This window comes from Oncorhynchus kisutch, linkage group LG1, assembly GCF_002021735.2.
Source record: "Oncorhynchus kisutch isolate 150728-3 linkage group LG1, Okis_V2, whole genome shotgun sequence".
In the NCBI taxonomy this organism is placed as follows: Eukaryota; Metazoa; Chordata; class Actinopteri; order Salmoniformes; family Salmonidae; genus Oncorhynchus; species Oncorhynchus kisutch.
Window position 1 is genome coordinate 1188192 of NC_034174.2, and position 15370 is coordinate 1203561.

At 44.3% G+C, this 15370-nt stretch overlaps 1 protein-coding gene across 2 annotated transcripts in view; it reads right to left on the bottom strand.

The window, feature by feature from the left end:
• Positions 1–15370, bottom strand: part of LOC109881698 (synapsin-2) — a 194520-nt gene that overhangs the window by 18434 nt on the left and 160716 nt on the right. For both annotated transcript variants that reach the window (XM_031825523.1, XM_031825139.1), the window contains exons 10-11: positions 5638–5769; positions 260–311 (exon numbers count right to left, since the gene is read on the bottom strand). In XM_031825523.1, the coding sequence (XP_031681383.1) occupies positions 260–311; positions 5638–5769 (184 nt within the window). The remainder of the gene's footprint in view (positions 1–259; positions 312–5637; positions 5770–15370) is intronic.

The following is a 15370-nucleotide window of genomic DNA, read 5'->3' on the forward strand; positions in this document are numbered from 1 at the left end:
ACATCCCAGCCGGCCAAACCATCGCCTAACCAGGGCGACGCTGGGCCAATTGTGCGCTGCCTCATGGGTCTCCCGGTCATGGCCAGCCTGGGATCAAACCCGGGTCTGTAGTGATGGCTCAAGCACTGCGATGCAGTTCATTTGACCACTGTGCCACTCAGGAGGCCAGCCTGAGATTTCTAACTGGCCAATCACTTGGCCTGAACTTGACTGGTTTCTACAGTAACACCATTACGGTCTAGGATGTAATGTAAACAACCTTGAGATTGGCGCCACTGTCCAGGGTTCTTGGTTGGCTCTGCCACTTCCCTCTGAAACAGACAGAGACATAGACATACATCATGACAGGTAGCACGGGTGTAGTTACATGGTGGAACAGCTCAGGTAACAGGTAGCACGGGTATAGTTACATGGTGGAATAGCTTAGGTATCAGGTAGCACGGGTATAGTTACATGGTGGAATAGCTCAGGTATCAGGTAGCACGAGTGTAGTTACATGGTGGAATAGCTCAGGTATCAGGTAGCACGGGTATAGTTACATGGTGGAATAGCTCAGGTATCAGCAACATAATCAGCAGTACAATACAGGTCTGTGACAGCTGTAACACATATTTAAGTTTCTGGATTGCTAAGACACTTTTAATGAACTGGGGTCCACTTGATCCCCATCAGAACCTAATGAGCACAACAGTATTATTTTTAGCTAAAGTGTAAGCAATTTCTCATTGCTTTCACACACAATGCAAACGCTAAAGCTGATACAAATTACTCCCATGAATGTGAAGCTCTTCTTCTCTTCATGTGCAAAACTTATTGTTCAATTAGACCTTATTCATCCATAAAAGAGGCCACCTCTGAATGTATTTTTGCATGAATGGACCAAGTAAGATGCCAAGGGCAAGGACAAAGGAGAGATAGAGGGGCCCATAGAGGAAGAAAGTTCAGCTGGTTCAGTTCAAATGGAAAAAGTTCAAGAAAAGCATTTTGTTTCTGGATATTCATGTTCTTTAGTGACATTCTTTCTGCATTGGTCATCTTTGGTCAAATCATTTTAGGAAAAAATAATACAGCCCATGCGGTGATAATATTTTGACCTATTATGGTGCATACTATAATTATATACTAAGCTATATGGAATTGTTTTAATAAGGTCATACCAAGGATAATTTAGCTGTTTGATTTTTTTATTCTACATTGTAGAATAATAGTGAAGACATCAAAACTATGAAATAACACATGTAGGTTACCAAAAGAGTGTTTAACAAATCAAAAAATAATTTATATTTGAGATGCTTCAAAGTAGCCACCCTTTGCCTTGATGACAGCTTTGCACATTCTTGGCATTTTCTCAGCCAGTTTCATGAGATAGTCACCTGGAAGCATTTCAATGAACAGATGTGCCTTGTTAGAAGTTAATTTGTGGAATTTCTATCCTTCTTAAATTTGTTTGAGTCAATCAGTTGGTTGTACCAAGGTAGGGGTGGTATACAGAATATAGCCCTATTTGGTAAAAGACCAAGTCCATATTAGGTCAAGAACAGCTCAAATAACCAAAGAGAAACAGTCCATCATCACTTTAAGACATGAAGGTCAGTCAAACTGGAAAATTTCAAAAACGTTTAAAAAGTTTCTTCAGGTGCAGTCGCAAAAATGATCAAGCGCTATGATGAAACTGGCTCTCATGAGGACCGCCACAATAAAGGAAGACCCAGAGTTACCTCTGCTGAAGAGGACAAGTTCATTAGAGTTACCAGCCTGAGAAATTGCAGCCCAAATAAATGCTTTACAGAGTTCTAGTGACAGACACATCTCAACCTCTCAAGAAACATGAGCAATGGACATTAGACCGGTGGAAATCGGTCCTTTGGTCTGATGAGTCCAAATTTGAGATTTTTGGTTCCAACCACCATGTCTTTGTGAGACGTAGAGTAGGTGAACGGATGATCTCTGCATGTGTGGTTCCCACCGTGAAGCATGGAGGAGAAGGTGTGATTGTGTGTGGATGCTTTGCTGGTGACACTGTCTGATTTATTTAGAATGTAAGGCACACTTAACCAGCATGGCTACCACAGCATTCTGCAGCGATACGCCATCCCATCTGGTTTATTCTTAGTGTGACTATTTGTTTTTGAAATTTTTGACATTTGTTTTTCAAGAAGACAATGACACAACACACCTTCAGGCTGTGTAAGGGCTATTTGACCAAGAAAGAGAGTAATGGAGTTTTGCCTCAGATGACCTGACCTCCACAATCACCCAACATCAACCCAATTGAGATGGTTTGGGATCAGTTGGACCGCAGAATGAAGGAAAAGCAGCCAACAAGTGTTTACTTTATGTGTGAACTCCTTCAATACTGTTGTAAAAGCATTCCATGTGAAGCTGGTTGAGAGAATGCCACGAGTGTGCAAAGCTGTCATCAAGGCAAAGGGTTTACCACTATTTTGGTTACTACATGATTGCATATGTGTTATTTCATAGTTTTGATGTCTTCACAATTATTCTACAATGTAGAAGATAGTACAAATAAAGAAAAACCCTTGAATGAGTAGGTGTGTCCAAACCTTTGACCGGTACTGTATATATTTGATGAAAACATTTTTGGGGCCTTACTGCTATTACCCCATACAAACACAGTGAATAGCTTATATTCGCTACATGGAACAGCTAGCCCCCCCAAAAAAATCTAAAGGAAGTTTGTTCTGAAGTGTCTTACCTATATCTGAGAGATATAAGAAAGACCAAGAAACATTTGTTTGTTTGTTTTACATGTATTTAACCCCATTTTTTTGGCACTCAACAGTATCCATATACATATGCAGTGCCTTCAGAAAGTATTCAGACCCCTTGATTATTTTGGTTAGTGGTTAGAGCGTTGGACTAGTAACCGGAAGGTTGCAAGTTCAAATCCCCGAGCTGACAAGGTACAAATCTGTCATTCTGCCCTTGAACAGGCAGTTAACCCACTGTTCCTAGGCCGTCATTGAAAATAAGAATTTGTTCTTAGCTGACTTGCCTGGTTAAATAAAGGTAAAACAAACAATTTTCAACATTTTGTTGTTACAGTTTTATTCTAAAATGGATTAAATTTAATCCTCATCAATCTACACAAAATACCCCATAATGACAAAAGGGAAAGAGGTTTAGAAATTTTGGCAAATGGATTCAATTTAAAAAACAAAAATACCTTATTTACACAAGTATTCAGATTGAGTATCAACTTCAACTTGATTGGAGTCCACCTGTCATACATTTAATTGATTGGACATGATTTTGAAAGGCACACATCGGTCTATATACGGTCCCACAGTTGACAGTGCATGTCAGAGCAAAAACCAAGCCATGAGGTAGAAGGAATTGTCTGTAGAGCCCCGAGACAGGATTTGGTCGAGGCACAGATCTGGTGAAGGGTACTAAATATCTGCAGCATTGAAGGTCCCCAAGAACAGTGTTCTCCATCAATCTTAAATGGAAGAAGTTTGGAACCACCAAGATTCTTCCTAAAGCTGGCCGCTGAGCCAAACTGAGCATTCGGAGGAGAAGGGCCTTGGTCAGAGAGGTGATCATGGTCACTTTGACAGAGCTCTAGAGTTCCTCTGTGGAGATGGGAAAACATTCCAGAAGGACAAACATCTCTGCAGCACTCCACCAATTAGGCCTTTATGGTAGAGTGGCAAGACAGAAGCCACTCCTCAGTAAAAGGCCCATGACAACCCACTTGGAGTTTGCCAAAAGGCACCTAAAGGACTCTCAGACCATGAGAAGCAAGATTCTCTGGTCTGATGAAACCAAGATTGAACTCTTTGGTCTGAATGCCAGGCGTCACATCTGGAGGAAATCTGGCACCATCCCTACAGTGAAACATGGTGGTGGAAGCATCATGCTGTGGGGAAGTTTTTCAGCGGCGGTGACTGGGAGACTAGTCAGGATCGAGGCAAAGATGAACGGAGGCAAATGTTCACCTTCCAACAGGACAACAACCCTAAGCACATAGCCAAGATACCACAGGGGTGCTTTCGGGACAAGTCTCTGAATGTCCTGAGTGGCCCAGCCAAAGCCCGGACAATTCAGGAGAGACCTGAATAGCTGTGCAGTAAAGCTCCCCATCCAACCTGACAGAGCTTGAGATAATGGGAGAAACTCCCCAAATACAGATGTGCCAAGCTTGTAGCGTCATACCCAAGAAGACCCGATGCTGTATTTGCTGCCAAATGTGATTCATCAAAGTTTTTTATTTGATTTATTTCACCTTTATTTAACCAGGTAGGCTAGTTGAGAACAAGTTCTCATTTGCAAGTACTCAGTAAAGGGTCTGAATACTTATGTAAATGGGATATTTCCAGGTTTGTTTATTTTATAAATTAGCAAACATTTTAAAAAAATCAGTTTTTGCTTCGTCATTATAGGGTATTGTGTGTAGATTGAGTAAATTGTTTTTTCCCCTCATCAATTTTAGAATAAGGCTGTAACGTAACAAAACATGGAAAAAGTCAAGGGGTCTGAAAACTTTCCGAAGGCACTGTATACCATTCATTTTATTCAACTGGTACTGGGGGACCTTCAGATGAGTGTTGTGAGGCCTGTGGGCATCCTAGAGCAAAAAAAACTATGTGTTTGTGAGAGTCTCACCTTTCCACAGAGGGAAAAGCTCAAACTGGTGTAGCTCAAACTGTTCATATGCTACAGACAGAAATTGGCAGATCGGCTGTACCAACTTCACACACTTGTAGCGGTCTTATAGCAAAATGTAGGCCAAACCATTCGGACGCTACAGACGATTTTGTGAGATGTCTCATGGTCTGACAAACACAACTTTTACCGTGGAAGTGTGACATTGGCAGATGTGGTGGATTGAGACACATCCAATTAAAAAAACAAATATCTCTAGCTTAAACTGACAGATTTTTATGGGAATTGTTGTATTATGCTAATTTGATTTTTGCGGGAGTCCAGACATCGACTATAGGGGTGTAATGCATTTTGCAAATTAAGTAGGTTATTTTGGCCACCGTGTTTCAGTTTGGGGCTGCGTGTTAATAGTTTTCAAAAAGTGAATTCTGATTGGACAAATGTGCTCAAGCAATTGAGAAAAACTGTAACATATAAGGCTGTTGACATATAAAGACAAACATGACAGAATGTACAATGAGGAAGGACTGATAATGAGTCTCCCCACCAGGGGGCGCCGTGAGCAAAGACAGACTGTTCTGAAAACAACATGACAGCAAAGATCAAACTTCATCTCCATTTCACTCCTCACTTCTTTAACCTGCAACTCAGATATAGTGTCTACTGAGGGATGCAGATACACAGTAGTGATTGCTTCCTTACCGGTCTCTGGACAGGACAGTGATAGCTTCCTTACCGGTCCCTGGACAGGACAGTGCTAGCTTCCTTACCGGTCTCTGGACAGGACAGTGATAGCTTCCTTACCGATCTCTGGACAGGACAGTGATCGCCTCCTTACCGGTCTCTGGAAAGGACAGTGATCGCCTCCTTACCGGTCTCTGGACAGGAGAGTGATAGCTTCCTTACCGGTCTCTGGGCAGGACAGTGATAGCTTCCTTACCGGTCTCTGGGCAGGACAGTGATAGCTTCCTTACCGGTCTCTGGACAGGACAGTGATAGCTTCCTTACCGGTTTCTGGACAGGAGAGCGAGTGGCCGTCCTTGGCTGAGCCTGGTTCATCTTAGTCAGCACCAGTTCAGAGATGAGCTGCCTGTCCTCTGCCTGGTGCTCTCCGATCAGCTGCATGGAGGAACCCACAACCTGGAAACCCAAAGACACAGTATACAGTCGTGGCCAAAAGTTAAGAATGACACAAATATTAATTTCCACAAAGTTTGCTGCTTCAGTGTCTTTAGATATTTTTGTCAGATGTTACTATGGAATACTAAAGTATAGTTAAAAGCATTAATGACAATTACATGAAGTTGATGCAAAGAGTCAATGTTTGCAGTGTTGACCCTTCTTTTTCAAGACCTCTGCAATCCACCCTGGCATGCTGTCAATTAACTTCTGGGCCTGACTGATGGCAGCCCATTCTTGCCTAATCAATGCTTGGAGTTTGTCAGAGTTTGTGGGTTTTGGGCTGACCAACCAGTGTTCCCGCACATTGGCTAACCGGGCAAATCTGCATTGTGTTACGCCACCCACCACCCGCCAACCCCTCTTTTGCGCTACTGCTACTCTCTGTTAATCATATATGCATAGTCACTTTAACCATATCTACATGGACATACTACCTCAATCAGCCTGACTAACCGGTGTCTGTATGTAGCCTCGCTACTTTTATAGCCTCGCTACTGTATATAGCCCCTCTACTGTATATAGCCTGTCTTTTTACTGTTGTTTTATTTCTTTACTTACCTATTGTTCACCTAACACCTTTTTTGCACTATTGGTTAGAGCCTGTAAGTAAGCATTTCACTGTAAGGTCTCCACCTGTTGTATTCGGTGCACGTGACAAATAAACTTTGATTTGATTTTGTTTGTCCAGCCACCTCTTTGGGGTTGACCACAAGTTCTCAATGGGTTTAAGGTCTGGGGAGTTTCCTGGCCATGGACCCAAAATTTCAATGTTTTGTTTCCTGAGCCACTTAGTTATCACTTTTGCCTTATGGCAAGGTGCTCCATCATGCTGGAAAAGGCATTGTTTGTCACCAAACTGTTCCTGGACGGTTGGGAGAAGTTGCTCTTGGAGGATGTGTTGGTACCATTCTTTATTCATGGCTGTGTTCTTAGGCAAAATTGTGAGTGAGCCCACTCCCTTGGCTGAGAAGCAACCCCACACATGAATGGTCTCAGGATGCTTTACTGTAGCGCTCACCTTGTCTCCTCCGGACAAGCTTTTTTCCAGATACCCCTAACAATCGAAAAGGGGATTCATCAGAGAAAATGACTTTACCCCAGCCCTCAGCAGTCCAATCCCTGTACCTTTTGCAGAATATCAGTCTGTCCCTGATGTTTTTCCTGGAGAGAAGGGGCTTCTTTGCTGCCCTTCTTGACACCAGGCCATCCTCCAAAGTCTTTGCCTCACTGTGCGTGCAGATGCACTCACACCTGCCTGCTGCCATTCCTGAGCAAGCTCTGTACTGGTGGTGCCCCGATCCCGCAGCTGAATCAACTTTAGGAGACAGTCCTGGCGCTTGCTGGACTTTCTTGGGCGCCCTGAAGCCTTCTTCACAACAATTGAACTGCTCTCCTTGAAGTTCTTGATGATCCGATAAATGGTTGATTTAGGTGCAATCTTACTGGCAGCAATATCCTTGCCTGTGAAGCCCTTTTTGTGCAAAGCAATGATGACGGCACGTGTTTCCTTGCAGGTAACCATGATTGACAGAGGAAAAACAATGATTCCAAGCACCACCCTCCTTTTGAAGCTTCCAATCTGATATTCGAACTCAATCAGCATGACAGAGTGATCTCCAGCCTTGTCCTCGTAAAACACTCACACCTGTGTTAACGAGAGAATCACTGACATGATGTCAGCTGGTCCTTTTGTGGCAGGGCTGAAATGCAGTGAAAATGGGATTCAGTTCATTTGAATGGCAAAGAGGGACTTTGCAATTAATTGCAATTTATCTGATCACTCTTCATACCATTCTGGAGTATATATTTTTGGGATAGGTGGCAGCATTTTCACTTTGGATGAATTCCATGCCCATAGTGAACTGCATCCTACTCTGTCCTAGATTGCTAATATATGCATATTATTATTACTATTGGATAGAAAACACTCTGACGTTTCTAAAACTGTTTGAATTATGTCTGTGAGTATAACAGAACTCATATGGCAGGCAAATTCTGGGGCTGGTTGATGTTAAACTCATCGTCTATTCACATCCCAGTAAGATATGGATATTTTCTTACTTTCTACGCCTTCCACTAGATGTCAACAGTCAGTAGAATGTGGAATGAAGCCTCTAGTGTGATGTGGGGCCGGATGGCAGCTATTTGAGTCTGTGGTCTGGCAGAATGCCAGTTCCTGGTCAGGCGCATTACTCATGATATCGCCATGCGTTCCATTACTCTGTAGGCAAAAACGAAGAGGACCTCTCTCATCTTTTTAAGTGGGAGAACTTGCACAATTGGTGGCTGACTAAATACTTTTTTGCCCCGCTGTATACGATAACAACATCCTGAAGATTGATTCTCTACTTAATATGACCAGTTTATTCGACCTGGAATATAACTTTTTTAAGTTTTCGTCCGAGTTCGCCTGGACAGGCGCCAGCGTTTGGACATGTGAACTAAACGTGCTAGCAAAAGTAGCTAATTGGACACTAGTAATGGACATTATCGAACAAAACAACGATTTATTACGGAACTAGGATTCCTGGCACTGCATTCTGATGAAAGATCATCAAAGGTAAGGGAATATTTATGATGTAATTTCGTATTTCTGTTGACTCCAACATGGCGGAGAAATGTTGTGTACTTTTGAGCGCCTTCACAGACTATTGCATGGTATGCTTTTTCCTAAAGTAAAAAAAAATATCTGACAGCGGTTGCATTAAGAACAAGTGTATCTTTAATTATATGTAAAACATGTATCTTTCATCAAAGTTTATGATGAGTATTTCTGTTATATGACGTGGCTCTCTGTAATTACTCCGGATATTTTGGAGGCATTTCTGAACATGGCACCAATGTAAACTGAGATTTGTGGATATAAATATGCACATTATCGAACAAAACATAAATATATCGTGTAACATGATGTCCTATGAGTGTCATCTGATGAAGATTATCAAAGGTTAGTGATTCATTTTATCTCTATTTCTGCTTTTGTGACTATCTTTGGCTGGGAAAAATGGCTGTGTTTTTTTTATTTGGTGGTGATCTAACATAATCATATGTTGTGTTTCCGCTGTAAAGCATTTTTTAAATCGGACACGATGGGTAGATTAACCAGATGTTTATCTTTCATTTGCTGTATTGGACTTGTTAATATGTGAAAGCTACATATTTCCCAAAAATATTTTTGAATTTCCCGTGCTGCCTTTTCAGCGGAATGTTGTGGGGGGGTTCCGCTAGCTGAACGTGTGTCCTAGACAGGATATGCAAATTGCCATCATACAAACTGAGGCAGCAGACTGTGTGAAAATGAATATTTGTGTCATTCTCAAAACATTTGGCCACTTTTGGTCAGTTAGAACTAGAACCAACCAAACAAAATAAACAGTAAATGGAGTCCGGTATGGAGTCCGGCCGAATAACTAGTGGGGGTACTATGGAGTCCAGCAAAATAACTAGTGGGGGTACTATGGAGTCCAGCAAAATAACTAGTGGGGGTACTATGGAGTCCAGCAAAATAACTAGTGGGGGTACTATGGAGTCCAGCAGAATAAATAATGGGGGTACTATGAAGTCCAGCAAAATAACTAGTGGGGGTACTATGGAGTCCAGCAAAATAACTAGTGGGGGTACTATGGAGTCCGGCAGAATAAATAGTGGGGTACTATGGAGTCCAGCAGAATAACTAGTGGGGGTACTATGGAGTACGGCAAAATGACTAGTGGGGGTACTATGGAGTCCAGCAAAATAACTAATGGGGGTATCAAATCAAATCAAATCAAATTTATTTGTCACATACACATGGTTAGCAGATGTTAATGCGAGTGTAGCGAAATGCTTGTGCTTCTAGTTCCGACAATGCAGTAATAACGAACAAGTAATCTAACTAACAATTCCAAAAAAACTACTGTCTTATACACAGTGTAAGGGGATAAAGAATATGTACATAAGGATATATGAATGAGTGATGGTACAGAGCAGCATAGGCAAGATACAGTAGATGATATCGAGTACAGTATATACATATGAGATGAGTATGTAAACAAAGTGGCATAGTTAAAGTGGCTAGTGATACATGTATTACATAAGGATGCAGTCGATGATATAGAGTACAGTATCTACGTATGCATATGAGATGAATAATGTAGGGTAAGTAACATTATATAAGGTAGCATTGTTTAAAGTGGCTAGTGATATATTTACATCATTTCCCATCAATTCCCATGATTAAAGTGGCTGGAGTAGAGTCAGTGGCATTGACAGTGTGTTGGCAGTAGCCACTCAATGTTAGTGGTGGCTGTTTAACAGTCTGATGGCCTTGAGATAGAAGCTGTTTTTCAGTCTCTCGGTCCCAGCTTTGATGCACCTGTACTGACCTCGCCTTCTGGATGACAGCGGGGTGAACAGGCAGTGGCTCGGGTGGTTGATGTCCTTGATGATCTTTATGGCCTTCCTGTAGCATCGGGTGGTGTAGGTGTCCTGGAGGGCAGGTAGTTTGCCCCCGGTGATGCGTTGTGCAGACCTCACTACCCTCTGGAGAGCCTTACGGTTGAGGGCGGTGCAGTTGCCATACCAGGCGGTGATACAGCCCGCCAGGATGCTCTCGATTGTGCATCTGTAGAAGTTTGTGAGTGCTTTTGGTGACAAGCCGAATTTCTTCAGCCTCCTGAGGTTGAAGAGGCGCTGCTGCGCCTTCTTCACGATGCTGTCTGTGTGAGTGGACCAATTCAGTTTGTCTGTGATGTGTATGCCGAGGAACTTAAAACTTGCTACCCTCTCCACTACTGTTCCATCGATGTGGATGGGGGGGTGTTCCCTCTGCTGTTTCCTGAAGTCCACAATCATCTCCTTAGTTTTGTTGACGTTGAGTGTGAGGTTATTTTCCTGACACCACACTCCGAGGGCCCTCACCTCCTCCCTGTAGGCCGTCTCGTCGTTGTTGGTAATCAAGCCTACCACTGTTGTGTCGTCCGCAAACTTGATGATTGAGTTGGAGGCGTGCGTGGCCACGCAGTCGTGGGTGAACAGGGAGTACAGGAGAGGGCTCAGAACGCACCCTTGTGGGGCCCCAGTGTTGAGGATCAGCGGGGAGGAGATGTTGTTGCCTACCCTCACCACCTGGGGGCGGCCCGTCAGGAAGTCCAGTACCCAGTTGCACAGGGCGGGGTCGAGACCCAGGGTCTCGAGCTTGATGACGAGCTTGGAGGGTACTATGGTGTTGAATGCCGAGCTGTAGTCGATGAACAGCATTCTCACATAGGTATTCCTCTTGTCCAGATGGGTTAGGGCAGTGTGCAGTGTGGTTGAGATTGCATCGTCTGTGGACCTATTTGGGCGGTAAGCAAATTGGAGTGGGTCAAGGGTGTCAGGTAGGGTGGAGGTGATATGGTCCTTGACTAGTCTCTCAAAGCACTTCATGATGACGGATGTGAGTGCTACGGGGCGGTAGTCGTTTAGCTCAGTTACCTTAGCTTTCTTGGGAACAGGAACAATGGTGGCCCTCTTGAAGCATGTGGGAACAGCAGACTGGTATAGGGATTGGTTGAATATGTCCGTAAACACACCGGCCAGCTGGTCTGCGCATGCTCTGAGGGCGCGGCTGGGGATGCCGTCTGGGCCTGCAGCCTTGCGAGGGTTAACACGTTTAAATGTCTTACTCACTTCGGCTGCAGTGAAGGAGAGACCGCATGTTTTCGTTGCAGGCCGTGTCAGTGGCACTGTATTGTCCTCAAAGCGGGCAAAAAAGTTGTTTAGTCTGCCTGGGAGCAAGACATCCTGGTCCGTGACTGGGCTGGGTTTCTTCCTGTAGTCCGTGATTGACTGTAGACCCTGCCACATGCCTCTTGTGTCTGAGCCGTTGAATTGAGATTCTACTTTGTCTCTGTACTGGCGCTTAGCTTGTTTGATAGCCTTGCGGAGGGAATAGCTGCGCTGTTTGTATTCAGTCATGTTACCAGACACCTTGCCCTGATTAAAAGCAGTGGTTCGCGCCTTCAGTTCCACACGAATGCTGCCATCAATCCACGGTTTCTGGTTGGGGAATGTTTTAATCGTTGCTATGGGAACGACATCTTCAACGCACGTTCTAATGAACTCGCACACCGAATCAGCGTATTCGTCAATGTTGTTGGCTGACGCAATACGAAACATCTCCCAGTCCACGTGATGGAAGCAGTCTTGGAGTGTGGAGTCAGCTTGGTCGGACCAGCGTTGGACAGACCTCAGCGTGGGAGCTTCTTGTTTTAGTTTCTGTCTGTAGGCAGGGATCAACAAAATGGAGTCGTGGTCAGCTTTTCCGAAAGGGGGGCGGGGCAGGGCCTTATATGCGTCGCGGAAGTTAGAGTAACAATGATCCAGGGTCTTTCCACCCCTGGTTGCGCAATCGATATGCTGATAAAATTTAGGGAGTCTTGTTTTCAGATTAGCCTTGTTAAAATCCCCAGCTACAATGAATGCAGCCTCCGGATAAATCGTTTCCAGTTTGCAGAGAGTTAAATAAAGTTCGTTCAGAGTCATCGATGTGTCTGCTTGGGGGGGGATATATACGGCTGTGATTATAATCGAAGAGAATTCTCTTGGTAGATAATGCGGTCTACATTTGATTGTGAGGAATTCTAAATCAGGTGAACAGAAGGATTTGAGTTCCTGTATGTTTCTTTCATCACACCATGTCACGTTGGCCATAAGGCATACGCCCCCGCCCCTCTTCTTACCAGAAAGATGTTAGTTTCTGTCCGCGCGATGCGTGGAGAAACCCGCTGGCTGCACCGCTTCGGATTGCGTCTCTCCAGTGAGCCACGTTTCCGTGAAACAGAGAACGTTACAGTCTCTGATGTCCCTCTGGAATGCTACCCTTGCTCGAATTTCATCAACCTTGTTGTCAAGAGACTGGACATTGGCAAGAAGAATGCTAGGGAGTGGTGCACGATGTGCCTGTCTCCGGAGTCTGACCAGAAGACCGCTTCGTTTCCCTCTTTTTCTGAGTCATTTTTTTGGGTCGCTGCATGGGAACCATCCCGTGGCGCTGGTTGTAAGGCAGAACACAGGATCCGCATCGCGAAAAACATATTCTTGGTCGTACTGGTGGTGAGTTGACGCTGATCTTATATTCAGTAGTTCTTCTCGGCTGTATGTGATGAAACCTAAGATGACCTGGGGTACTAGTGTAAGAAATAACACGTAAAAAAACAAAAAAACTGCATAGTTTCCTAGGAACGCGAAGCGAGGCGGCCATCTCTGTCGGCGCCGGAAGTAGTAAGGGACTCCAGCAAAATAACTAGTGGGGGTACTATGGAGTCCAGCAAAATAACTAGTGGGGGTACTATGGAGTCCAGCATGGAGTCCAGCAAAATAACTAGTGGGGGTACTATGGAGTCCAGCAAAATAACTAGTGGGGGTACTATGGAGTCCAGCAAAATAACTAGTGGGGGTGCCATGGAGTCCAGCAAAATTAATAGTGGGGGTACTATGGAGTCCAGCAAAATAACTAGTGGGGGTAGTATGGAGCCCAGCAAAATAACTAGTGGGGGTACTATGGAGTCCAGCAAAATAACTAGTGGGGGTGCCATGGAGTCCAGCAAAATAAATAGTGGGGGTACTATGGAGTCCAGCAAAATAACTAGTGGGGGTACTATGGAGTCCAGCATGGAGTCCAGCAAAATAACTAGTGGGGGTGCTATGGAGTCCAGCAAAATAATAGTGGGCGTACTAGGGAGTCCAGCATGGAGTCCAGCAAAATAACTAGTGGGTGTACTATGGAGTCCAGCAAAATAAATAGTGGGGGTACTATGGAGTCCAGCAAAATAACTAGTGGGGGTACTATGGAGTCCAGCAAAATAACTAGTGGGGGTACTACGGAATCCAGCAAAATAACTAGTGGGGGTACTACGGAGTCCAGCAAAATAACTAGTGGGGGTGCCATGGAGTCCAGCAAAAGTAATAGTGGGGGTACTAGGGAGTCCAGCGAAATTAATAGAGGGGGTACTAAGGAGTCCAGCAAAATAACTAGTGGGGATGCTATGGAGTCCGGCAGAATAACTAGTGGGGGTACTATGTATTCCGGCAAAATAACTAGTGGGGGTACTATGGAGTCCGGCAGAATAAATAGTGGGGTACTAGGGAGTCCGGCAGAATAACTAGTGGGGGTACTATGGAGTACGGCAAAATGACTAGTGGGGGTACTATGGAGTCCAGCAAAATAACTAATGGGGGTACTAGGGAGTCCAGCCAAATAACTAGTGGGGGTACTATGGAGTCCAGCATGGACTCCAGCAAAATAACTAGCGGGGGTACTATGGAGTCCAGCAAAATAACTAGTGGGGGTACTATGGAGTCCAGCAAAATAACTAGTGGGGGTACTATGGAGTCCAGCAAAATAACTAGTGGGGGTGCCATGGAGTCCAGCAAAATTAATAGTGGGGGTACTATGGAGTCCAGCAAAATAACTAGTGGGGGTACTATGGAGTCCAGCAAAATAACTAGTGGGGGTACTATGGAGTCCAGCAAAATAACTAGTGGGGGTGCCATGGAGTCCAGCAAAATTAATAGTGGGGGTACTAGGGAGTCCAGCGAAATTAATAGCGGTGGTACTATGGAGTCCAGCAAAATAACTAGTGGGGGTACTATGGAGTCCGGCAGAATAAATAGTGGGGTACTATGGAGTCCGGCAGAATAAATAGTGGGGTACTATGGAGTCCAGCAAAATAACTAGTGGGGGTACTACGGAGTCCAGCAAAATAATTAGTGGGGGTACTACGGAGTCCAGCAAAATAACTAGTGGGGATGCTATGGAGTCCAGAGAAATTAATAGCGGGGGTATGATGTACTCGTAAAATATGAGCCTATCACAATTACGAGACAGAGGAGCAAGCAGACAATAGTGGAAGCATCAATTAATTCTACAGGCTTAAGCCTAATGACAATCGGATCATTAGCTTCTTTCATTTATTTATTTATTGTGGATTGTTTAAATTGTATAGCCTACAGTCGGAAGGGCCCGCAGTTTGGGCTGCATGTGCAGCAAATACCAAATAGATGATTTTTGAGTTACGACTGTCAGTGAAAAGAAGAGAGACCCAGCCAGGGATATCACAATATTTAAAAATACAATCGCAGAAAAAAGTTTCGAAAGCAAAAGGCTATTGCTGTAAAGAGATTCCAATCTGTCTAACCCCACTATCAGCCCTACTACCTCTACTAGCCCCACTATCCGCCCTGCTACCTCTACTAACCCCACTATCAACCCTACTACCTCTACTAGCCCCACTATCAGCTCTACTCCCTCTACTAACCCCACTATCAGCGCTACTACATCTACTAGTCCCACTATCAGCCCTACTACCTCTACTAACCCCACTATCAGCCCTACTACCTCTACTAACCCCACTATCAGCCCGACTACCTCTACTAGCCCCACTATCAGCCCTACTACCTCTACTAACCCCACTATCATCTCTACTACCTCTACTAACCCTACTATCAGCCCTACTACCTCTACTAGCTCCACTATCATCTCTACTACCTCTACTAGCCCCACTATCAGCCCTACTACCTCTACTAACCCCACTATCAT